General features: G+C 41.8%; 2 protein-coding genes across 2 annotated transcripts; both read left to right on the top strand.

Annotated features, from left to right (window-relative positions):
• Positions 1-204: 204 nt before the first annotated feature.
• LOC137915021 (cAMP-dependent protein kinase type II-beta regulatory subunit-like) lies at positions 205-4,292 on the top strand. The gene is made up of 11 exons (XM_068758502.1): positions 205-472; positions 1,360-1,395; positions 1,865-1,917; positions 2,033-2,116; positions 2,276-2,382; positions 2,538-2,691; positions 3,360-3,461; positions 3,549-3,623; positions 3,755-3,823; positions 3,931-4,066; positions 4,168-4,292. The coding sequence occupies exons 1-11, from the start codon at positions 205-207 to the stop codon at positions 4,290-4,292; spliced, it is 1,209 nt and encodes a 402-aa protein (XP_068614603.1).
• A 2,799-nt stretch (positions 4,293-7,091) lies between these two features.
• Positions 7,092-13,366, top strand: LOC137915020 (HMG box-containing protein 1-like). Its single transcript, XM_068758501.1, has 10 exons — positions 7,092-7,215; positions 7,324-7,504; positions 7,623-7,743; positions 7,842-7,956; positions 8,755-8,873; positions 9,189-9,345; positions 9,632-9,776; positions 10,022-10,309; positions 11,022-11,163; positions 11,257-13,366. The coding sequence occupies exons 1-10, from the start codon at positions 7,143-7,145 to the stop codon at positions 11,272-11,274; spliced, it is 1,359 nt and encodes a 452-aa protein (XP_068614602.1). The 5' UTR covers positions 7,092-7,142; the 3' UTR covers positions 11,275-13,366.
• The last annotated feature ends 11,272 nt before the right edge of the window (positions 13,367-24,638 follow it).

Here is a 24,638-nt window from a genome sequence, read left to right as displayed (position 1 = left end):
GATGCTTGGACCAAAAAAAAAAAAAAAAAAAAAATCCAGAGCCATTTTCATTCAAGAAAAAGAGGAGCTTCGCTGTGGACGGCTTGCTGACAGACTGCACCCGTCTTCTATCCTTTAAATCCCGACGATAGCGCGTTTTAATCGATTCAGCCTCGCAGCAGCAGCAAACCCGGTTTTGTCCACATTCAGAGACTCGTAACAGGAATGAGTATAGAAATTCCTGAAGGACTGACGGAGCTGCTACAAAGCTTTACCGTGGACGTGTTGAGGAACCAGCCCAGGGATTTGCTCGAGTTCGCGTTGCAGTACTTCACCCGGCTCAAGGAAAGCGAGACCACACGGGCCTCATTCGGAAATGGGCAGAATTCAAGACCTGCAAAAGCGGTCAATTTCAATGACGAAGCCATGCAGATCGATTCGGAGAACGGAGAGGAGGAGGAGGACGACGACGACGACGAAGAGGAATTCATAGGTAGGCTTAAGAGACTGTTCTGTATGTGAGGAAAATGTGCAATGGTGAGTGATTTATCGCGCTTTGTGACCATTTTACGCGCTGCGCTTCGATTCAACGCGCAACGCAACGTACAGGCGCAGCGATGCTCCGACGCGCCGCCGCATCGCATCCATCCACCATGGCGCTTACCGCCGTGCCGTTTACCATATATGGTCATGGAAGCCTAATAATTATTAATGAACTTTGTCTTTATGTGTATTCTGAGCTTTTTTTTTTTTTTTGCACGGTCTTCGTTCGTGCGCACCGCAGCTGCAGATGAAAGGAGCCCACGTACACGCGTGTATGTTGCATGTTCAGGCCGACCCCTGCCGTGCATGCACCTGTGGGTCATTTCAATAATTGTTCATTTCCTCACGGGCCTTGCGGGGCAGGTTTGTCCTTCCTAAACGGTGGTCATGTGGTGCAGCATTGTTCTGAGGTGCAGCAAGTGGCACAACAACCCAGAGCTCTGACACAGCATCCCAATGAGTGGTGGGCTCTGCATAAGTACACTGTACAGTCTCTCATCAGGCCAGCCATTATAGTCTTTTCTGGGATTTTTATAATAGTACTCCATGCATATAGCACTGTAGCTGGAAGGCCACTATTCGTGAGACTTTATATTTATTTTAAAGAAGCAAACACAGCTTATATGTCAAAAACCCTTTTCCTATTTCTGATTTGACCTAAATGATTTTGGATCCCTAATAAGAACAAGGCTGGATATTGTTCTAACACACAAGTGGTCTATATATACTGCTGTGCATGTAGCCACATGGGCTATTAACTCTGTCTTATGGTATATAAGGTATTACTTGACAGTGAAAAGTACCATTTTGATGTATGTTTGTTTTATTCTTCCGCAGCCCCGGTGATAAACAGATTCATCAGAAGAGCATCAGGTGAGGTGTAATTCGTTCTCTCAGTATCGGATACCTCTGGACAGTGTCACCGCTGGAATGATTTAACGCTTCTTTGATACATGAGTACTGAGTCTACATGTACCAGTATGTGCTGTATTGGAGCATTTTTCCGTCTGTCCCTTCTCCCTATCGTCAGCTTATAATAACAACATTTATTTATTGGAGCTGGAACTACGTAGTTTGTTAATATTGTCGGTGACTGGCATGGTAAAGTATTCAGTAACACGTAAACAATACCTCACCTACAATGAATTACCTTCATCATTGCAAACTGGAAATGAATATCCTCTACATGCAGTAGAACAATCTTATTGAAATACAGCATATATAATATATTCAAAAAAAATTATATTGTGTCGAAGCTCTATCAATTTCTGGAGGTATTTTCTTGTGTGGAATTGAGTTTCCATTTTTTTTTTTTTTATCACTGTGGCTCTCTTTCATGCAGTGTGTGCTGAAGCGTTCAATCCCGATGAAGATGAGGAGGATAAAGAGCCATGGGTAAAATGTGTTTTATAATACAAATATCCTCTCTTATTACTGACTTTGATTTTGACATTTAGAATTGATCTCATTGTCATTTGTTATTCTACACGGCTGTGCTTCATTTTGTCAGGTCACTTACCCAAAGACAGATGAGCAAAGGCAGAGACTACAGGAAGCATGTAGGGACATTCTTCTGTTCAAGAATTTGGATCCAGTGAGTGGATTATTCCATAAAAACTCTCTCATGTACTTCTCTGTTCTGTGTGTGTTTTAAAGTTGTTTTAAAGTAGCTATGACAGCATGCTGAACAAAATTAGTGCTTTTTTTTTAACATAAAGTACTAATATTTGACCGATAAATCCCACCATTGTAGGAAGAGATGTCTCAGGTGCTGGATGCCATGTTTGAGAAGTTCTGCACTGAAGGAGACCACATAATTGATCAGGATGATGATGGGGATAACTTCTATGTTATTGAAAGGTGATCTTTCATCTCAATTTCAGTGGAAACATTTGAAAATTGTTTTGAAAATGAATCTGAAAATGTGCCTAACTAAATATTTCAGTGTGCATTAATGTGGCAGCCACGCCTTTATATTCTCCCAGAATGTCAATTTTTTTGTTTTATTTATTCAGTGGGACATTTAACATTTGCGTGAAGGCTGATGGAACAGAGAAGCCGATTGGTTGCTATGACAACCGAGGCAGCTTTGGAGAGTTGGCATTGATGTACAACACCCCCAGGGCAGCCACAATAGCCGCCACTTCGCCTGGAGCCCTTTGGTGCCTAGTGAGTAAACTATGAAATGTAACTATAAAAGTCTCACGTCAATAGGCTTTGCATGGAATCCCCTTGCTGTCCACATTTGGCTCATCGTCTGCCGATCAGTGACCCCTGAGATAAAACCTTGTTTACTTACCTAGAAAGCCGCTTATATTTCCTACAGTTCAGTTCAGTATGCAACCATTTTGTATATGCCACTGGCCATTATTGTAACCTAAACTGCTTAAATGACATGCAACTGGTAGATTTCTTATAATTTATGACTGAAAGCAGAAAAATGATACAAACACATTGGGGCTCCGCTTATTCTCTGAGTGGCGTTCATATACTCTGGACCCCTGCTGCGAAACGTCATCTCATATGAACTACTGTTTGGTGAGCAGTTGCAGCACAAGGGAAATTAAAAATGCAGGCAACCTTACTCAGGTGAAATATGCACAAGATAAAAACAACAACAATTGTGTTGGACTTTCTGTGCATCCTACATTGGCTCTACATGTTGAATATCATTGTTTTCCTGACTGTTGCCTCTAAGTTCAAGACAGGTCATTGAAAAATATCGGAACACGTTTTTTACAGAATTCTTTTTTCCCCCCCAAAGCAGGGAGGCAGGGGTGTGCCATTTCTTTAAACGTGAACCTGAACATTTGTCTTTTTCTCTGCATCTGTTTCAGGATCGTCTGTCATTCAGGAGGATCATAGTGAAGAACAATGCCAAGAAGAGGAAGCTGTACGAGGCGTTCATTGAAACCTTACCGCTGCTTACATCATTAGAGGTTTATGTCTGCTTTGTTCTTCAGCGCTAAACAAAGTGATGTCTGCATGTAGAGTGAGGCGTCAACCAAATATCCTTTCATCCACAGCTCTCGGAGAGAATGAAGGTAGTGGACGTAATATCCACCAAGGTGTACAGTGACTCTCAGCAAATTATTGCTCAGGTGACAAATATTCTCATATCATCAGCTAGATGACTGGCCTTTCAATTTTTTGCTGAATCTGAGCTTTTATAAACATTGACTCAATAATTATTGGTGCACATTTACAATCATAAGAATGCCTTTTATTGCAGGGGGATTTGGCAGATTGCTTCTACGTCGTTGAGTCTGGTCAAGTTAGAATCACCATGAAAAGAAGCAGGGTACGTCTGCCCTCTAAAAAAAAAAAATCAATATCCTCTTAAAAATTGGAATTTTACACCATCTTATAATGTGTAATTTGTTTACTCTTTTTTTTTTTTTTTGACAGACGAAAAAAGACCAGGAAGAAGAGGAGCTGGATATTGCCACTTGCTCTCGTGGCCAGTATTTTGGGGAGTTGGCACTTGTCACAAACAAGCCCAGAGCTGCTTCAGCCTATGCTGTAGGGAGTGTCAAATGCTTGGGTACATTATTTTTTTTATTTATACCACCATTTAATGCTTTCATTTACATTGTATTCCTTTCCTGAAACTATAACTGTATGTCTTACCCTTTCTTTAATCAGTCATCGATGTTAAAGCTTTCGAGAGGTTGCTGGGCCCATGCATGGACATCATGAAAAGAAACATTGCTAACTATGAGGAGCAGCTGGTGGCCCTATTCGGAAGTAGCACTGAGATTGACCAATAAAGTGCACGAGAGCGCTCAAATGGACCATGAATCAGTGGATGTAAAAAGAAGCTTGCGCGATGTTTTCCCCATGATCAGCAGCTTTTCTTACAAGATGTGTGAATACCCACAGCAAAATGTGTGTGTCACGTAGATGACATGAAGTAAGATTACCATTTAAAACCAGATTAATTTTAGACGAGCATTTAGATGAAAATGAAGTAAGCCAAAACAGTATGGCTTAAAGATTTAATTCAATTTCTCCCAAAGCTAACCATAACAATTTACAATGTACATTTTAAATTCAAATGTCACGTGCGTTATATGTTGCTGTATTAAACACTTTGTTAATTCTCATCTTTTCTCTGCAGTGTTATATTTACTGTACTATAATGCCATTTGTAAATGTTGGAAAATTGTATTTTCAAATCAGATGCCAAAGCTAATTTCTTACCCAATACTTGTGAGCAAATATATCACAATATGTGTAACGATTGCGGCATGAGGTGCACTGGTGCCCACCTAAGGAGTGATACACATGAATAACATAATTTTCAATGGAGTAGAATTAGAAGTACTCATTTTTACAAAGCTTCCTGTTTATCATAAGGTTTAATCACTTGAATACACCATAAAATATACAGCATTGTTGATTAGTGTTTGTGGCTGTTAGCCTACTACAGTTCTTTTGTAAAACAATGGCAAAAAACTTCAGAAAGATAGCTGATAGTTTTGTAAGAATATAAAAGAAATATCTGTACAATTTGAAATTTGAGTATTTACTGTAATCATTAAGCCTACCTTTAATTTAATCCGGCCCTCTCACCAGACTGTATTCATTATAGGCAACATCTTGGAATAATTGTTTTCCTGTTTTTAATGTAAAATTTGTTAATGTTGTTTTTTTTTGTGATACAAATATTATGATTATTACAAGCATTATTGCTGTCTACCTCTGCCAACAACTTATACTGTTTGGAATCTTGTTCTGCTATCTATATATCTATCTATCATCTACCTACCCACCTACCTATCTACTTCACCATCTCGTCTGATTTTTAAATAATTAATAATTGAGATATCCTATATTGTCTGTGTTTTACTGCAACTCAACGATTTAAAGCTGGTTCAATATGTAAAAATTCAGACCCCCTACCCTCCTTTTATTCATACAGGACTTTTTTTTTTAGGGCAAACCCATAATACTGGTTCAAAGTACCATATGATTTACTTTTTATGTCAATAAAGAATCTTTTGTCTTGTTTCGAGCATCACACATTTCTTTGTTAAAACAAAAACACTGCATACTTTCTTCTGTCTTCATTCATTCCTTCATTCATTCGTTCCGTCATCCCTTACTTCCTGCATTCATCCACGAATAGTCCTAATTTGTTGATTCAGGAGGATTTGCAGGAAAAAGATCAAAGAAAGATATTTTGTTAATAATCCAGAAATCAATGCTCGTACTTCTTTCTGTAGTTGCAAGATTGTAGCTATAAAAAGTAGCCATGTATTGTTCATGTTATTGCCAATCAGCTGTTACTAGGTGGGAACAGACATGCACTTTAAACCAATGAAACGTTGATCAACAAACTAGATCCCGCCCTCTCCATTTTTCTTAACAATATAGACCAATAGCATTGCAGTGTTTTTTGTTTTTGACGTTTATTTCCACCAATAGAATACCTTCTCTTCAAAGAAACATTCCCTCCCCTCGACAGGGTGCCAGAGAGTTTCTCGATGGCGACAGGATTGGTGAGTGGGACGTAAACTACTTTTTTTTTCTAATAAAAAAAAGGATTATACTAATCTTTAACCGCACAATTGTGTGATACGTGTGTTCGTCATTCTAACACTATAATCTATTGGGGTTGTCACTCCTTTATTTGTAGTCCAGTGACAGGTTATGTTCGACAACGCTGTTGTTTTTCCTTTCTTTCGTTGCGACGGTGTTTTGGCGATCAAACAAAAAACGATTGCAATTTTATGCATCAAAGGAGATCTCACGTGTGGCACAATGTGATTCTGGCAGTATTGACAATGTTGTCAAAATGCTTTGATGGATTTTTGTGCCATTCATTTTGATCGGGGCAGAGAGGTTGCGTCATGCCTCAACTTGTTGACATTCTTTTGTTTACAGCTGTTCGACCCGACAGCCTTTTGGGTCGGAACCGACGACGCTGCAGTGGCTTTTGAGAAATGGGGAAATGGTAGACATGTCCAACCGAACGTGTTTTTCTTTTCTTTTTCTTTTCTTTTTTTTTTAGAAATGCAAATACTTTTGCAACGAAGCAATTACGCTGTTGGTATATCCGCGTTTACGATGCAGATGCAAATCAGCTCGAAGCAAGCTTTGACTAAACAGGCTGAAGACAAATGACCGCTAATTCTTTCTTGTAAAAAAAGAATTGTTAAAATATTCTTTTAGCTTAGAACATTTGCCACGCAGTTGCGAATGAATGAGCTCTGGTGCGCATGCGCCGACTCGTTTTAAGTTTGTAAACAAGGCCTCCACGCAGCGGGTCACGTGACCAGTCTCAGAAGTGTCCTGTGTTGATTCGGAGACAAAGGATTTCCCAGAAGCTGCCTTCCTTTTGCATTGAATTGATGAACTAAATGACATGAAATGACAATGAAAACGTCTTACATGGGCTCAGTGTGTTGTGTTAATGATGAGAAAAAAATATTTTGAATAGAACTTAATAGATTTTATTTCCTGTTTATGTTTGAAACATAGATTTATGGCCATATTTTAGTTTAAATTTTGTTTTCTAATTTTGAGTCTTCTTTTGGCCCATACATAGCTAAATATGACAATGGAAACTAAGTAAACCGACCAGAGGGCTGTTGAAATAAAGACGAAGCAAGAGAATGGACGAGTCATTTGATCCACTCAAATGTAACGAGGACCTGCCTTCCTCACCTCGATGTCACATGGATTTTGGTAAAAATATCAAATTAATAATAATAAAAAAAACACACATTATGTATTAAAATAAAAATAATAAAATCTACATTTTGATTATGCATATTACCATTCACCCCTACCCAGATGACATGCCGGAGCTGCAGGAGGTGGAGGAGGACCAGAGATCTCCAGGATTGTTTCAAGTTGGAGCAGGAGTGTCTCACCAGGAGCTCAAGTGCTCCCCCAGCACCAACTGGCTGGCTGAACTGGCCAACATCGCCACCAGTCCACAGAGCCCACTGCTGAAGAATGCGCCACATAAGAGGTTTGTGCCAAAACTAAATAGCATGGAAGTTGTGACTGGCAGGCTTATGTTTTGATATCTGTATAACTGTAATTTAGAATTATGATTCTGATTCATCTTCTTTTTTTTTTTTTTTTAGATCATCCCCAGTTCATATCTTTGGCAATAGTAATAGTTTACATTCCTATGCCCGTCCGCCTTTGGCCAGTAGCGCACCCAACCTGTCTAGAGGCCACCTCAGGGAGCGCAGGCGTGTCAGGGTAACATTTCACTTCCAGCCTGTGTCTATGAAAATCATCCATGCATGTTGACCCACTGTTTATTTCCGAGCAAATACAACCTTTGTTGTTTTTAACAGGCAAGCAGTGAATCAGAATCTGCCGTTTTCACAATGTCCTCGTCGTTTTCTGATGATGAAGATATGGCCTGGTCTCACTCCTGGCCCTCCACAGCCTGGCATTGCTTCCTGAAAGGTACATCCTGCGTACGCCCACCTATGCATGTGCAGAATTATGACATTTTCATTAGGGATGTCCCGATCCGATCTCGAGATCGGAAATCGGGCCCGATCACGAGCTTGCGGACTCGATCGGAATCGAACGTTACCTCCCGATCAGGACTCTGATATATATGGATAGTTATTTTCATTACTTTTTATCAGATCTAGAATTATGCGGGGGCACAGAGTGAGCCCTCTACTCCAGACAGAAACGGCAGCGCGTGCGGCATGACGTCACTTACTGTGACACTATTGGTTGAATGCCGTCAACCGGGACAAAACGGGGAAGCAGCTTGAAGCTAGTCGCACGAGTATGTGTAGAAGTATTTTGAACTGGATGACAAAAACTTGGTGATTGCGGTTCATTTTATTTTAAATATCTGTATTTAATATTTTCTGTTGCACTAGTCCAAGTCCAAAGTGAAAAAAATACTTTATTTATTGCTCGAATGTTCAAGCTACGCCACAGAAGTGCTCTGTTTAAAAGATAAATGTTGAAATAAGATGAATAGAATTAAAAATAAGCGACATCCTGGATCCGTTTCTTCACTCTTTTCATTTTTTCATTTCAAACTTTTAGAAACATGGAAAAACAGAAATAGAGCTCTAATGTGTTTGGTCAAAACAGTACTGATCGGCTGCTTGGTTCTAAAGTTGAGCTAATGACAAGCAGACATTCCATTTAGGCTGCTTTGGACAAAAGCTGTAGAATGCAGACACTTCTTTTCATTTTCCCGGAGTCTATGTGTAACATTTTTGTGCGGGCATTTAGGAACTCGACTGCGCTTCCATCGAGGACCTAATGTGGAGTGGCAGGAAGCTGATGAACTTGCGGATTCTGACGAAGACTCGGATGATGACAGCAGGATACCCTCCTCCCCCTGTATAAAGGTATTTATAGAACACGAACGCATAACCTGCTGTACTCTGAACATCTTTCCATTCGTGTAACTGTAGGTTTAGTGTTGCTGATTAGATAACGGCATAAACCCTGCATAGTGTGACATCAGTAGTTATTACAGTGGCCTGCATTGGCCGCTAGGTGGCGACCAACCCAATAGTGGAGGTGCAGGCAGTGAGTGACAGAAGGATTTACAGTGGTGGTTTAACCATAGAGAAAATATGATATCAAGTTTTCTTTACACCAGAATTCAACAGACTCGTCTCACGAAGCTCTAAGATTTTGGCCTTTTGTTTCATTTGCAGAGATACGGTGCAGACGGACTGAAGTTGCTGAGCCACGAAGAGACGGTATCTTTTAGCCAGGCAGTTCTTAAGCTCCTCTTTGTCCCTGGCTCCCCTGATGACGGCATGTTAACAGCTGAATGCCGATTGGATCATCCTTTTTTTGTTAAAAATAAAGGTAAAAGTCAAATAATTCCGGTACCAGATTATTTCTGTTCACAATAGGTAGGGAATAAAACCCAACTGAATCTGCCTCTTCAAAAGAAAATGTTGAATTGAATTGAGAATCGCAAGAAAAGAACACAAAGAAAAAAACAGACTGTAGAGCAATTGAAAATGAGTCTTTGTGAGCAGAAGTATGCACAGATCACATGTTGTTCACCTAATGCCTATTATTATTATTTCTGTTTGAATTAACATTATGAACAAAGTTATCTGTAATGTTTTCACATGATGTTTTTCAGGGTGGTCTTCCTTCTATCCAAGCCTGACCGTGGTGCACCATGGGATCCCTTGCTATGAGATGCAGTTAGGCGACGTTTGCCTGCCACCAAGCCACCCAGATGCCATCAACTGCGACGACTCTGTTGTCTTTGACACTTTCAGGAGGTGTGTGTTTATTAATAAGGCCGTGCTTTATTATAAATGTCGTCAATAACTGTAGTTGTACATTTAAGATTAAAAAAAAAAAAAAACCCAAGAGGAAATAAACATACATTTCAGTGCAGCAGAATTTAAAAGTGGACAAAAAGCATGCGCACAACTGAAAAAAAAAAATCAATTGCAGATAAAATTGTGTCCAAAGAAAAACAGAATATTAACTTGAGTCTCTCTTTTCCTTGTATCGCCTGCAGTTACGATTTCACCCCGCTAGATTCCTCAGCAGTATATGTTCTCAGTAACATGGCTCGCCAACGCAGGACCTCCCTGTTTCGCGGCGGCGGCGTCAGTCCAGACTGTGATAAGCTCGAGCGGTCATGCTCCCCACAAACCTTGACCGGCAAATCAAGCCGGAGCCACACCTCAGGGACAGCCAGCGGTGCCATGCCTACAAAATGTAAACGGCCAATGAATGCCTTCATGCTCTTCGCCAAGAAGTACAGAGTGGAGTACACACAGATGTATCCTGGGAAGGACAACAGGTATGCAAAATGTACCGACTGGCTGCTTCCATGACAACAGTTTTTGCATTAAAAATAACCTTGTTGGGTGCCTGACAACACAAACACCTCAAACAATCGAGCATTTTGTAGAAAAATCAGTTTCCGTCACGGTCTAAACTGCCAAAGCTCAATTCATCCAAAAACTGTGATCACATGACTCTACTTCGATTTGCTGATCGGTGTCTTTTGTTGTAAAAAAAAAATAGCCAGAGAGCTTGATGCATTAAAGTTAAATGATCCCCAGCCATAGAAAACATCTTGTGAATACTTGTGAAAACATCTTAAGACATTTTTGAAACACGCTTTACATGTGAACAAACTAAAAATGGCCGTTAAAACATCCCAAGCCAATCGTCCCCTAGCCATTGTGTTTTTCTACTGCGTTTGAGATGCGCTGTGCTTTTCTTTTCTTGGACCATTACACACAATTCATTCTGGGATATAATTCTTAATTTAATGCCACAGCTGCCGGTTCCACGCTCCTTAAGCGTAACCCGCCTCGAGAGGCCGGCGCCAAACATGACGGATAAATAGGATTTTAAAATCATTCAAAAGAGGAGCTTTTGTCTTTTATAAAATGTAAACTATGTTAATTTTTTGTTGGAAAGGTTAAGAGGAAAATAATTACATTTATCTGAAAAACGGAGCCCTTCATCTTCCTTTTCTATAACCGCTATCCCCCCCCCCCCAGAGCCATCAGTGTCATCCTGGGTGACAAGTGGAAGAAGATGAAGAGTGAGGAGAGGAGGATGTACACCATGGAGGCCAAGGCTCTAGCCGAGGAGCAGAAAAGACTCAATCCTGACTGCTGGAAACGTAAAAGAGCCAACTCAGTAAGGACCAAAGCCGCCAAGCTATGCGCTCTACCCTTGTTTTATCAGAACCATTCCTCCCACATACGAATAATCACTGGTGTCTTTCAACAGGGTTCCCAGCAGACCTAGATAATCCCCCAGAATCCTCAGCTGCTGGTGTTTTGGATAGGCGCTTGGCAGCATCTGATGGACCGCTTGATGCCTCTTCGCTCTCTGTATTCTTGAAACTCGACTGTGATGCTGAATTCTCTTGCTTTTTGTAACCTAGAAACATTATTAGAGAGGAGGAAAAAACAAAAGAACTATAAACAAAACATTTAATGCAATCACTAACAGTTCATATATTTTCTTATACCTTTAATGTGCAGTTACGTCTCATTTCCCTGAAATAAGAATGAACCACCTCGTTTATTTTAGGTTATATTTTACTGACAATTTTAAAGAGAGAGAGAGAGAGAGAGCCTGTGGTGCTTTGCTTCCATGCAGAAGAAGCAGTAATAAACACATAGTGTCTATTTATTCATGTTAAAAATGGGAATTTTAGACAACCTTTTCCACTGTCCATATAGATATCTTTGTAAGCTTTCAATATATTGTACAGATTGGTAACCCTTTCACACATTTTGTAATGCAGTACACAGTCCTGCAGTTGAGCTACGACCTGATTGTCGTACTGACTTGCCAAATATTCAGCTATTCGCCCGGCCACCTGGCCATACGACGAGAAGGGTTTCAGCATGTGGTGGTGGGTTTAAACTCAGTCACAGAGCACTTCAGATCTTCACTGTAAGTGCTTGTTTCTTTTGCACTTTATATAAATATGTAATCATATACAAACAATTGTATAATTGTATAAAACAGCTTATGTCTCTACAGTTAGCTGTTTGACATGACCGTGGTCCTGTAGCCATGCTTTTCAGGTTGCCACTGTTTTGCAAGTGCTTTGTTCATATTGTACAGGATTCACAAGCCCTAACATGCACAAAGTATCATATTTGTATCATATTATAAATACTTCTTAAACGTGCATCTTATCTAAGCGTGTTCATCGCCTGTAATCACAAGCATGTTGGGATGCTTTGGGTTGTGTTTGAATACACAATACGGGATGTCTTGTCTTTTTGCTTTCAATTATAACCAGCTTCCTCCTGTGAACAAGCGCATGTCATTAAACGTTATCCTCATTTAGTCCAGGAGTGAATGATCCCACTTCAGTACAGTCGCTCATCTTGAGCTTTTTCTATGCATGATGATGTTGGAGCAGCAGACCTGCAGAGAACCCCCAACCCCCCCGCCCCCCCAAAAGAACTGCATTGTTACCTGGAAACATATTATATTGAGAGCTCTTGTAGGTTTTAATTGAATCTTATACTAAATTGAAACCCTTGGCCTTTCCTTTTGAAGATGGGGGGGGGAAAAAGATCTGAGAGGAAATTAAAATGAAAGAAAACATTATCATAAGCCCTTTTAGAGGAGGCAACGTTTCGCCTGGATAAATTGGATTTTCAGTGATGTAGATGTTAGTCGTTTCATTTACTTTCCAGTGCCTGAAGATTAAATGACACAAAATATATTATAAAATAATTGGCAATGATATTATTTAAAATGCAATTATAATAATAAAGCATAATATCGTGAGTTGTAAGGTGATTTTCCTTGTTCCAGCCAGAGGGCGTTGTCACACCATTTCTGTTCGTATAGAAGACGATCCTTCCCTCTGATGTGAAAGTCTTAATCCTGTCTTGGTATATAACATGTTCCACATTCAACACAGAAACGGCATCGATAATCCAGTCTGTGGATTAGGAAGCTATATGAACATGCTGCAGTTGCATAAGAAATGTTTAACAAATGATTCAAATTTTTGCTTTGCGTAACTTAGAAATATTCCTCCAATATTTTATGGACATTTTGTGAGTTATTATTTTCATCATTTCATGTCTATGACTCTCTTGAGGGCCCTGCTCGGTAGAAAAGACGAGATTCACATAGAATTGCATGCTTCATGAAAGAACAACGATCGACACCCGGCAAGCCTTTTTTCTAGTTTCGGAATCTAATTATAGCATATCAGTTACAGGCCACTCCAAATCCAAACGCTCTGAGGTGAATACTTTATGGACTATTTATGAGGAAATAGAAAAGTCTCCGATACGCTTCTGGCTCCCCGATGTTCTAAGTTTAAATGGGAGAACCGAAAACAAATTATCGTGGTTGAAAATTAAAAGCATAAAAAAAATAAAAAATCTTCTCAGTTTTGTAAATTAAAACAATGTGTCACTGTCGCGAGGCAGGTTCTACAATGTTACGCAATCGACTTAATCTAAGGTCACTCGGCAGTCATCTGCAGCGAGATGCGTAATTTGGCACAAGTATAGCGCGCATTTAAATACATTTGTTCTTCTAAGAGGAATAAAAAAAGGAGGACCGCTAACCTGAAGAATTAAAATGAAAAACAGAAAATGATTTATCTTAAAATTAGAAGTTGCATCACCGGGACTTTTATAATTAGCACAATCATGTCTTTGTTAGCGTTTTGTCTGCCTACGTTTGTTCGTCCTGGGTTCTTTCTGCTGGTTAGTTACCCTACTGTTGAGCGCGTACACGCCGAAGTGACAGGATGTTGGGAGAAATCTGTCTGATGTGGGAGCTGCAGCGCATCACACGGATGGAGATCAAGACAAGATCCTGATGCAGCGAGGAAAACTCTTTGATTTCCTGTTTGGAACACAACATTTATTTTTCTTCTATTCACAATCCTACAAATCATCACCTACTCTTTTCCAGGCCTGCGGGACATTCTCCAACACCCACGACACTGTAATGATATTTGTTGAAATTCGAGCTAAAGGTTATATGTATGTTGTTACCTTATTGTGCGGTTGAAAGATGAGATTCATTAGACAGTTTCCCATCAGTGCGTTTAATTGCCGGCCACAGGCTCTGAGATCCATCATTTGAGAGGCTGATGCTTAAAGCTAAATGAGAGTCTGGCCACTCTTTGCATTAAAAGGTTCTGTTCATGTGTTGTATAGTCAAGATTGAAGATTCCTTTATTGCCCATTTTCCCATATGTTTGGGCATACAGGCAAAATCGAAAAACCTCTCTCTCTCTCTCTCTTTCTCGGGGGGGCAGCTGAGGTAGAGTCCTTCGGTAATGGGTGGGTTATAGTTGCTGTGCGTGTGGGAGGAGGTGGGCATGGTGTCAGGTATTATTTGTTGTGGGACAGAGTTCAGCATTCTCACAGCCTGGTGGACAAAGATATTCAATAGTCTGGTGGACCTGTCCCAGAGACTCTGGAACCTTCCCCCCCCCCCCCCCCGATGGAAGGAGGCTGAAGTGGTTTTTAAAGGGGTGAGAAGAGTCGTTGGTAACACTGGCTCTGCGGGTGAGGTGGGTGACTGTGGAAGATGTCCGTCAGGGAGGGCAGAGGGTCACCAATATTTTTTCTGGAGTGTATTTTGGCAGGAATCCAGTGCAGCCTCCAAACCACACAGTGATGCATGCAGCTGGGCAGAGACCCGATGACCTCTCCTGAAGCCGACAACAATCTCTTTAACCTTTCCCACATTTGGGATGGGATTACTGTCCTTGCACCGCTGCACCAGAATACACCTCAGTTCTGTAATGGGCTTCATCACTGTTGGTGATTAGGCCCACTATGGTTGTGTCGTCCGCAAACTTGCTAATATGGTTGGTGCTGAAGGTTGGGGCACAGTCGTGGGTCAGAAAAGTGAAGAGCACACACACACACACACACACACACCCTTGTGGGGCTCCTGTGCTCAGCGTGATGGTCTTTGAGATTTTTGGTTAGTTTTGGTAACAGTTGCTGGGGAATGACTGTGTGAGATTATGATTGCATTTTTGAGAATGTACTAAAAGATAAAGACAAAATATAAGCATATATGAATCCTTTGAATCCTTTAAATAAAAACATTAAAAACCTGGTGGACACATTATGTAATGATGTTCTTAAAGCCATATTTTAGCCTTACTTTTATTAAAATAGACTTGCTCTGCATTAGATAATACATATAATATATAATACTGCATAATACACAGTTAAAATTAAGTGGGAAAAAAAGCACAAGAAAAAATGACTGAAACCCTGATCAAGTTGTCATATTTCAGAGCACATACACAAGAGTGATTGTCTAGAAGGGCCTCATATTTCTCGCTGCTTTTGCCGCTCTTAGTTCCATAACCTGTCACACTACTGATTTTCTTTTTTCATTCTGCCTGCCTATTGCTCTCTCCCTTGTATCTTGGAGACCTAATTGGATGGTGTGTGAACCCTGTGAAAGGGGAGAATCATCCCATTTTCTTGGTTCAGGCAATGGAAAGCTGAATTGAATAAACACTTGATGATGGAGTTTGCGCTTTGGTCTGACAGGCGAACAACAGGACAACCAAGAAGACAGAAATCACAGTAGAGTGAAAAAAAGTTCCAGAGAGGCGAGGACACAAGCCGCTGCATGCTAATCCACACTAATGCTCCCACTGTAGCTGCTGCACTGGATTCCAAGGCCCTTCGTATTGACATTCTCAAGGCCAGTTACGCCTGGAACAAGTCATTTTCTAGGTTAATGTTCTTCCACAGCTGCGAGGCATAACTTTTTACTGATCATTAATTGCAACGACATTAAAATCCTGAAATGCCAATGATATGACATTACATTCATATTCCTAGTTTATATAACAAAAATATTAAAATTTTAAACATATAGTGGCACTAATAAAAAAAAGGGCTTTACCAACGTATCCAGAAGGAAAAGTAAATATGTAAAGTTAACTGAAAAGCCCTGCAATAAACCGGCGACTTATGCGGGGTGTACCCGCCCTCACAAATGCAGATACTCATGGGGAGTCTGGTTTTGATTGGTGATTTCGGTCCCTTCATTGTTCCTTGTTTTCTGCTTCAACAACAGTATTAGTCTCCTAGCTCTCTACCAGTCCCTCAGAACTGAAGAAGCCTCTTGGATGAGAGATGAAACATCTTCGATCTAACTTTTTTTTGCTCATTGTGATTTACGATGACCTGGATCACTGTGAACCTACATAGACTACTGAGCCTTATTTACTGAATGAAACCCTTCATCCACTGATAGTACAGATGAGAACATTAAAGGGTTACAAAAGTCAGGAGATCCTAACTTTAAACCTCTGGGAAACATGCAAATCTGTAAAAAAAGAAAAAAAACATTATATGTACCGGTATATATATACCGTATATCCACAAGGCAATTGAATAAAAGAGAGGATGGTAGAAGGAATAAAAAATGCTATATTTTCTGTAATACCACGAGATGGAATGAGCTTTTATTTGTGCTTGTACATTAATTGATTGGTATTTTTCTGAGAAAGTTTACTTTGGGTTCACACAGAGGCTCAAACCAGGATGACTGAAAATGGTAAACATAATCAGCCTCAGCTACTCATTCCCTGTGTTTACTATATTGAAAAGTACAACTCAAGCTTTGATAATGTAATTACCGTCTCCCAGGTGTGAGGATTGTGAGTTTGGGAGGCAAGACACCCCCACACTCTTACATATTATTATTGTTATTGGTTTAGTTGAGATATCGACATGCAGGCAATATACATTGACGGTGTATTACCGACATCCGCCACAGGAGGGAGTGTACTGCTAGGTGAGCACGCCTCACAGCGCTCATAGCAGCAACAGAGGCACGCAGAGCGCTTGTAGAATGCGGTGCAGGAGAACGATGGCGCATGTAAAGATGTTGTTTGTATCTATATTACAGGTAAGCAGATATAACATGTTATTAATAAGCACATGTAAGTTTAGGCAGAGTCACAGAAGGGGAAAGTCGGCCGTTTGTTCCCATTGCGCATGTGTAAGCAGGTATTAATTGTGGTTAGCCATGTTAGCATAGTAGCTAAGCTAAGTGTTTACCTGTGATAGCGTGACCTGCGAGGATGTGAAGTGTGTTTATAATAGTGTTAGATAATTATAGTCTGTGTAACTGGGGAAAGGGAGTATATATATTTTATAATTAAGGGGATTGTATGTTAAAAGGTATTCAGGGTTATGTTTTATACTTTTGCTAGGTGAGCACGCCTCACAGCGCTCATAGCAGCAACAGAGGCACGCAGAGCGCTTGTAGAATGCGGTGCAGGAGAACGATGGCGCATGTAAAGATGTTGTTTGTATCTATATTACAGTAAATTCATTTCAAGACACACTGAGTCATTTTTGAAGTGTGCAACAAAATTGGGGGCTCGTCCGGGATCAGCGGTGCAACTGGAAAGACGGAGTGAGATTGCAGAGTCAACACAGAAGCCATGGAGCTGGAGAAACTGCAGGACCAGCTGAGTGAGATTCTGGTGCAGTTACAGTTTGAACAGCTACAAGATGTGTGTTTGCATGCTAAAATCTCCACTGAAAAACAGACCAGAAAGCACACGCTGATCAGATTAATAAATGAAGCGGCTGACACAGCTATTGAAGATGAGGAAGAGGAGGTGGCACATGAGTTTCTGGTCCGCTTAATAGCAAGTGCGAAGGAAGCAAGAGGAAGTGATGATCAATCACAGGCAGCAAGTGACAGTGACAGTCGAGATGCTACTGCGCTTGCCAACTTACAAGAACAATATGCAGCATTGCAAGTAAGTTTCCAGGCTTCCACAAAGAAAATAGAGGAGGAAATGAGAAAGCTTACTAATAAAGTAAGTAGCCAGGAATCAAGTCATGTTCTGCCCCAACCAGCCCATCACTTAGTTGCTCAGCCACCTGAAGTAACCATAAGGAGAGAGTTTAAAATAAATGGCCAAATTGGAGAAAGGGGCCAGAGAGACAAGCTGTCTTACTCAAACCTGGTGCATCAAATTGACATGGGACTAAAGAAAAATCACAGTGAGGCAGAGATTATTGAAGCTGTGGTTAGGGCCATAAACCCAGGCCTAAATCTACGCGACATGTTGGAGATTAAAGCAGACCTCACTCTTTCCCAACTGCGCACAATTCTGAGAGGACACTACAAAGAGGATAGCTCCACTGACTTATATCACCGCCTGATAAATATTACACAAGACAGTAATGAATCACCACAGAACTTTCTATTCAGAGCAATTGAGCTAAAAGAACGACTCTTAGCATCATCCAGGGAGCCTGGCACTGATGAGCAGTACAGCGCTGAATTGGTGCAGAGGAAGTTTCTGCGGGCTGTGGGAACTGGACTGATGAGTGACAATTTAAAGTATCAGCTCAAGGCTTACCTGGATGATCCAGCAGTCACTGATGATGTGCTAATAGCCAAGACAAATGAAGCAGCTAGCATTGAGTGGGAGAGGCAGCAGAAATTCAAAAGGAGCACCAAAGAATTGAGAGTAAGGGAAGTGAGAGCTGAGACACAGACAATCCACGAGGCAACAGTGGGAGCAGCAGGTGGGCAGGAACGTTCATGTGCAAAAAGTAAAGTTGTTAAAGTTCAACCAGCTTTGTCTCACACAGAATCTGAGCTCCTGGATGCCATTAGACAGCTGAGAGGAGAGGTGGAAGAAATGAAAAAAATGGTGAATGAGTCTTCTAGGCCTCCTCCCCAGCAACAAGCAAGCAGGAAACGGGGCTGCAAAAACTGCCAAGACAGCAACAGAGGTGAGCAATGCGACCACTGCTTCAAATGTGGACAAAGCGGTCATTTATCCAGGGGATGCAGAACTGGAAGGAGAACGACAGATAAGTCCGGACAGGTTGAGATGTCAGCTAACACTGTGACACCCATGCCAGCAGCACCTGTAGATGAAAGGAAACAGGATAAATTGCCCAGAGATGTTTACAAGCTCATCACTGACAGCATCCAGCATTTGGAGGGAAAAATAGTGACTGGAACGCCGAATACAGCATTACAGAAAAATGAAATAGTCAGTGTTAACCTTCTCTCCCCAACACAAAGACAAGGCTTGCTCAACCTCATTGGGAAGAAATATATAATCACCTGCCTATTGGATGAAGTGGAAACAAAAGCATTGTGGGACACCGGCTCGCAGGTCTGTCTCATAAATGAGAATTGGAGACAAGAGAACATTCCACACACCACAGTGAGAAGCCTCACAGAGATAATTGGTCCAGGCATCCTGGATGGAAGAGCAGTGAATAAAACACCAATCCCATTCTCAGGGTGGGTTGAAATTAAATTCAGATTACCCTCTGTAAGTCCGACACTTCTGGAGCTGGTAGTGCCAGTTTTGGTATCTGAAGAAGAGGGGGTGGGAGAAGAACCAATAATTGGGTACAATGTGATTGAACACTTACTGCAGATGGGTATAGACCCACCACGTGCGGTTAAAGAGGCAGTCAGTGCAGCATTTTCTTTTGACAGTAAGAAAAGTGAAGTGTTTCTCAGAGTAATGAAAAATGGAGATGATGGACTCGGGAGTGGCATAGTGAAAGTGGGTAAAGAGAGCATGACCATCCCTGCAGGCCAGACAAAAGTAGTGAAGTGTAGTGTGAGAACAGGTCCACTCTCAGAGCCCCAAGATGTTCTCTTTGAACCGTGTTCACTTCCGCAGCTGCCAGAGGGTTTGATTGCAGAACAGGGTGTAGTACACTTATACAGAGGCCCCTGGTCCCGTCTGACTATGCCAATTACAAATAGTACTGCTCATGATATACTGCTGCCTCCAAAAACCATCATTGGGAAAACTCAACCAGTAAAGACAATATACCCTGCACAAACCGAACCAGCGCAAGTACGTGAGACAGAGACAATAATCCAGAGTACCACAGGAGTGAACACACTAGTTACAGAAAAGATCAAAGTGGAACAAAAAGACAAACCGGAGAGTGGCAGTGGCAGTAACTGGGACCCTCCGGTTCCCCTCAGTCATCTTTCCTTAGCACAGCAACAGCAGGTCAGACAGCTTCTGCATGAGGAGAGCGCAGCTTTTGCTCAGGATGAATATGATGTGGGAACTATACCATCACTGCAGCTTAAGATCCGTCTGAATGACCCCACTCCAGTTACACGAACCTATGTATCAGTACCCAAGCCACTTCATAAAGAAGTGAAAGAGTACCTGGAGGATTTGTTGAACAGAGGTTGGATAAAGAAGTCTAAGTCCTCGTACTCCAGTCCCATTGTCTGCGTGCGAAAAAAGGATGGCAGCCTCCGCTTGTGCTGTGATTATAGGGAGTTAAACAGGAAGTCCATCCCTGACCGTCACCCAATACCCCGCATACAAGATATGCTGAACAGTTTGATGGGAAGTTCTTGGTTCTCAGTCCTGGACCAGGGAAAGGCCTATCACCAGGGCTTCCTGGAAGAGTCAAGCCGTCCTCTCACTGCATTTATCACACCCTGGGGCCTGTATGAGTGGGTGAGAATCCCCTTTGGTTTGTCGTCTGCACCTGCAGAGTTTCAAAGGTCAATGGAGGAGTGTTTGGTGGGATTGCGGGATGAAGTATGTTTGCCTTATTTGGATGACAACCTGGTTCACTCCAAGACATTTGAGGACCATCTTCACCACCTGAGAAGTGTCTTGCAACGTTATCAGAGTCATGGAATCAAGTTGACACCAAAAAAATGTGAGCTTTTCAAAAACCAGCTGAGGTTTCTTGGCAAGCTTGTTACAAAAGACGGTTACACTATGGATCCTGCAGATGTCGCTCCTGTGCAGGCACTGAGGCAAAGGACACCCACCAACATAGGAGAGCTAAGGAAGTTATTGGGATTCATTTCATATTATCGCAGTTATATTCCAAACTTTTCCCGCATAGCCAAGCCGCTGTATGACCTCCTCTCCTCAGACAAAGCTGAAAAAGGGAATCGCAAACCAGTAGATCGAGGCAGAAAAAAACAGAACAATGGACAGCTGCCATCATCTTACCCAGTTAAGTGGTCAGCTGAACATCACCAAGTACTCTGTCAGCTAGTAGACTTTCTCTCTCAGCCACCAGTGTTAGGATATCCTGACTTCGAGCAGCCATTCGTCTTGCATTGTGATGCTTCACAAGACGGGCTTGGGGCGGTGCTTTATCAGAAACAACAGGAAAAGTTGGTAGTAATTGCATATGGGTCCAGGACTCTAACTGCACCAGAGAAAAACTACCACCTTCATTCAGGAAAGTTGGAGTTCCTGGCGATGAAGTGGGCCATATGTGAGAGGTTCAGGGATTATCTTTACTATTCTCCACCATTTGTAGTATACACTGATAATAACCCTCTCACATATGTGCTCACCACAGCAAAACTGAATGCCACTACTCATAGGTGGGTCGCTGATCTTGCTGACTTTCAGTTTTCCATCAAGTACCGTCCTGGCCGAGCTAATGGGGATGCTGATGGTCTGTCACGCATGCCTTTGGATATGGAGCAGTACATGCAGACATGTACGCGAGCAGTGGCGCCAGAAGTCATGAGCAGTGTGACTCAGGCAGTGTCTGTTCAGTCGCAGGAACCTGAACCTTGGTTGTGCCCAGCAACCATCAACCAGATATTAACTGGGAACGAAGATGTAGTGATGTCAGCAAGGGCAGATATCCCTAAGGCGGTTCTCAGAGAGGCCCAAAAAGAGGACCCTGTTATTGGCGAGATACTGAAATATATTGCCACTAACAAGTGGCCAAAAGGTGGAAAGCAATTGGACAACAAAATAGCTGCCCTGATGAGACAAAAACAGAGACTGCACATTGCGGATGATGGACTGCTGTACCGTAAAACTATCAGCCGTTCACAGCTACTCCTTCCTAAGAAGTTCCATCAGTTGATTTATAAAGAACTTCACGAAGAGATGGGTCACCTTGGAGTAGAGAGGGTTTTGAATCTCATCAGAGACCGCTTTTATTGGCCGTACATGCAGAAGGACATTGAGCATTATGTCACTCGGGTATGCAGCTGTCTGAAAAACAAGCGCCCTAATAAACCAACCAGAGCGCCACTCACTAACATCGTTACCACCTATCCTTTTGAGCTAGTTTCTATTGATTTCTTGCATTTGGAGAAATGCAAGGGAGGGTATGAATATATCCTTGTTGTGATGGACCACTTCACGCGGTTTGCACAGGCATATCCGTGTCGAAATAAAACTGCCAAAACGGCTGCAGACAAAATATTTGGAGATTTTGTGTTGAGATTCGGATTTCCCACAAGACTTCATCATGACCAAGGAAAAGAATTTGAAAACAAATTATTTGCCAAGCTTCAAGAATACAGTGGAGTCACAGGGTCGCGGACCACACCATACCATCCACAGGGGAATGGCCAGGTGGAAAGGTTCAATAGAACACTATTGGCCATGCTCAGAACTCTACCGGAGACTGCCAAAGCAGATTGGAAAGCATCCTTGGCTAAAGTGGTCCATGCTTACAATTGTACACGTAGCGAGGCCACTGGTTATGCACCTTACTTCCTGTTGTTTGGTCACCCACCCAGGCTTCCCATTGACCTTATGTTTGGCCTCACCCCTAAAAATCAAAGCTCATCCCATCAAGAGTATGCTGAGAAATGGAGGTCGAGAATGGCCGAGGCATACAGATTGGCCTCAAACTCAGCTGGCAAAGAGGGGATACGGGGTAAAACGGCTTATGACAAAAAGGTCCATGGTGCGGAGTTGTACCCTGGATGTAGAGTGCTGGTCCGAAACCTAAATGAAAAAGGAGGGCCAGGGAAGTTGAGATCATTCTGGGAAGATCAAGTGTATGTGGTATCACAGAGAAAACATCAGGACAGCCCAGTGTACGAACTGAAGCCAGAGGGTGGCAAAGGACGTGTCAGAATCCTCCACCGGAACCTCCTGCTTCCATGTGACTTCCTACCGGCCGCAACACCTGACGTACCAATTGAAACACAAAGGAAACGAAAAGGTAAACAAAGACACAGGGAACCAGAGGACAGCTCTGAGGACGAAGAGCAGTGGATATCTCTCAGTGGATCACAACCGAGAGATTATGATCAGTTCCAGAGCCATCTGAGGGCAGACGCTCCCGAGTTCCACCCTGACAACGAAGCAGCAGCAACTGAGGATTTTATCAGTGAGGAGGGAGCAGAGCAACAACTGCCACTGGTTGAAGAAGAAGTGACACCAGAAGGGGTAGTCGAGACATTAAACACAGAGAGTGAAGAGGAGTCTCTCCAGTCTGTTCCCAGTGACCAAGACGATGCTGAGCAGCTACCTGTCAGAAAGAAGAGATATCCTTTTCGTAATAGGAAACCGAGAATGATATTCACATATCACGAGTTAGGGCAGCCTTCTATGTTACATGCCTAGACAGTGAACTTCAAGATAAGTAGAATGATGCTATGCAGTTAACGTAAGGCTGTAGAAGTTTGTTGTGTTGAGATAGAGTTATGATTTAAAACACCGTTTGTTCAAGAGGTGTCCGACATGGAGGTGTACAGTGATAGTTATGATGAAACATGTTATTGAAAGGGCGGGTTACTACTATGTTGAAGTACCTTACTCTCAGCAGAGATGCAGATACCCGTGTACGATGCGGAAGTAGCAGTGGACTGTCATAGTGCACGATGACAGCTGCTGCAATCATGTGACATTAACAGGAGATCGGTGTCATATGGTTCACTGAGGACAGTGCTGCATCTTTATGGACTTATGGACTGAAGAATGCTGACTCCTACTTAGAAGTCATCTGCCTATATGTTATGCATATCAATGTGTGGACTCATAATCAATAACCCTGGAGCACACTGCTAATGAGACATCAAGACATGACGGAGAGCGAAGCAGACACCTAACCCTGATCATATCATGCCCCATTCAGTCTACTGAATGAATGGAAGCTTAATATATATACATTTTAACTAGAGGGATTTGTAAAATGCTGCTCATCTCAGGAATTACTCACCGATTGTTTTTGTGTTGTAGGTGAATTTAGATTAAATCAGAACAAAGAATGCAAAAACTGAACAATTGCATTTTAGTAAACCGACAAGTTTGTAGACAAATGCTGCAAATGATGGAAAAATAACTGTTTTCAAATATGTGGAATTTGGAATGTAAATCTTTTAAAGACCTATTATGGGATGTTTGAATTAATTTATAAAGGCATTTAATTACACCCTTGACTCGACGCTGGTGTCTGAATTAAAGCCATTGATTTCTGCTTTCTATGCAGTTGACCAACATGTCGATAGTTAGAAGCTATTGTGTTTTGTTGCTTAGCTTAGCATTTGACAACGTTACGGGTAGATAATAATTATTCATCCATCCATTTTCTTGTAGATGAGATGAATGCAATCATATTTAATGAACATCAAATAGAGGAGCAGAGGCTGATGAGAGTGAAATACGTTTACGGGCGTTTGATCATAAACAAAACTATTGGACAAACTGAAGAGCCAATTCATCCGGATGCGCCCACACAACCAACCACCGGTAACAGAAGAAGACGAAGATGGTCCAAGGATGAATTCATTAATATGGCAGGAGATGTCTCAGTATTTTCAGGAACATGGTGGGTTGGAAACAGTTTTTTTAAAATCTGGTGCCAATGTTCTTATAATATGCCAAG

This window comes from Brachionichthys hirsutus, unplaced genomic scaffold (assembly GCF_040956055.1).
Source record: "Brachionichthys hirsutus isolate HB-005 unplaced genomic scaffold, CSIRO-AGI_Bhir_v1 contig_1416, whole genome shotgun sequence".
Taxonomy (NCBI): domain Eukaryota; kingdom Metazoa; phylum Chordata; class Actinopteri; order Lophiiformes; family Brachionichthyidae; genus Brachionichthys; species Brachionichthys hirsutus.
Note: the sequence above shows the minus strand (reverse complement) of the source record. Positions and strands in the feature narration are given on the sequence as shown.

Excerpts from the sequence above, each read along its gene's own strand:
- LOC137915021 (XM_068758502.1), top strand. The coding sequence starts at position 205 with ATGAGTATAGAAATTCCTGAAGGACTGACGGAGCTGCTACAAAGCTTT. Across the intron at positions 2,692-3,359 it reads CTGGAGCCCTTTGGTGCCTA|GATCGTCTGTCATTCAGGAG; the intron begins GTGAGTAAACTA and ends CATCTGTTTCAG. Across the intron at positions 3,824-3,930 it reads TCACCATGAAAAGAAGCAGG|ACGAAAAAAGACCAGGAAGA; the intron begins GTACGTCTGCCC and ends TTTTTTTGACAG.
- LOC137915020 (XM_068758501.1), top strand. The coding sequence starts at position 7,143 with ATGGACGAGTCATTTGATCCACTCAAATGTAACGAGGACCTGCCTTCC. Across the intron at positions 7,744-7,841 it reads GGGAGCGCAGGCGTGTCAGG|GCAAGCAGTGAATCAGAATC; the intron begins GTAACATTTCAC and ends TGTTTTTAACAG. Across the intron at positions 9,346-9,631 it reads TTTTTTTGTTAAAAATAAAG|GGTGGTCTTCCTTCTATCCA; the intron begins GTAAAAGTCAAA and ends GATGTTTTTCAG.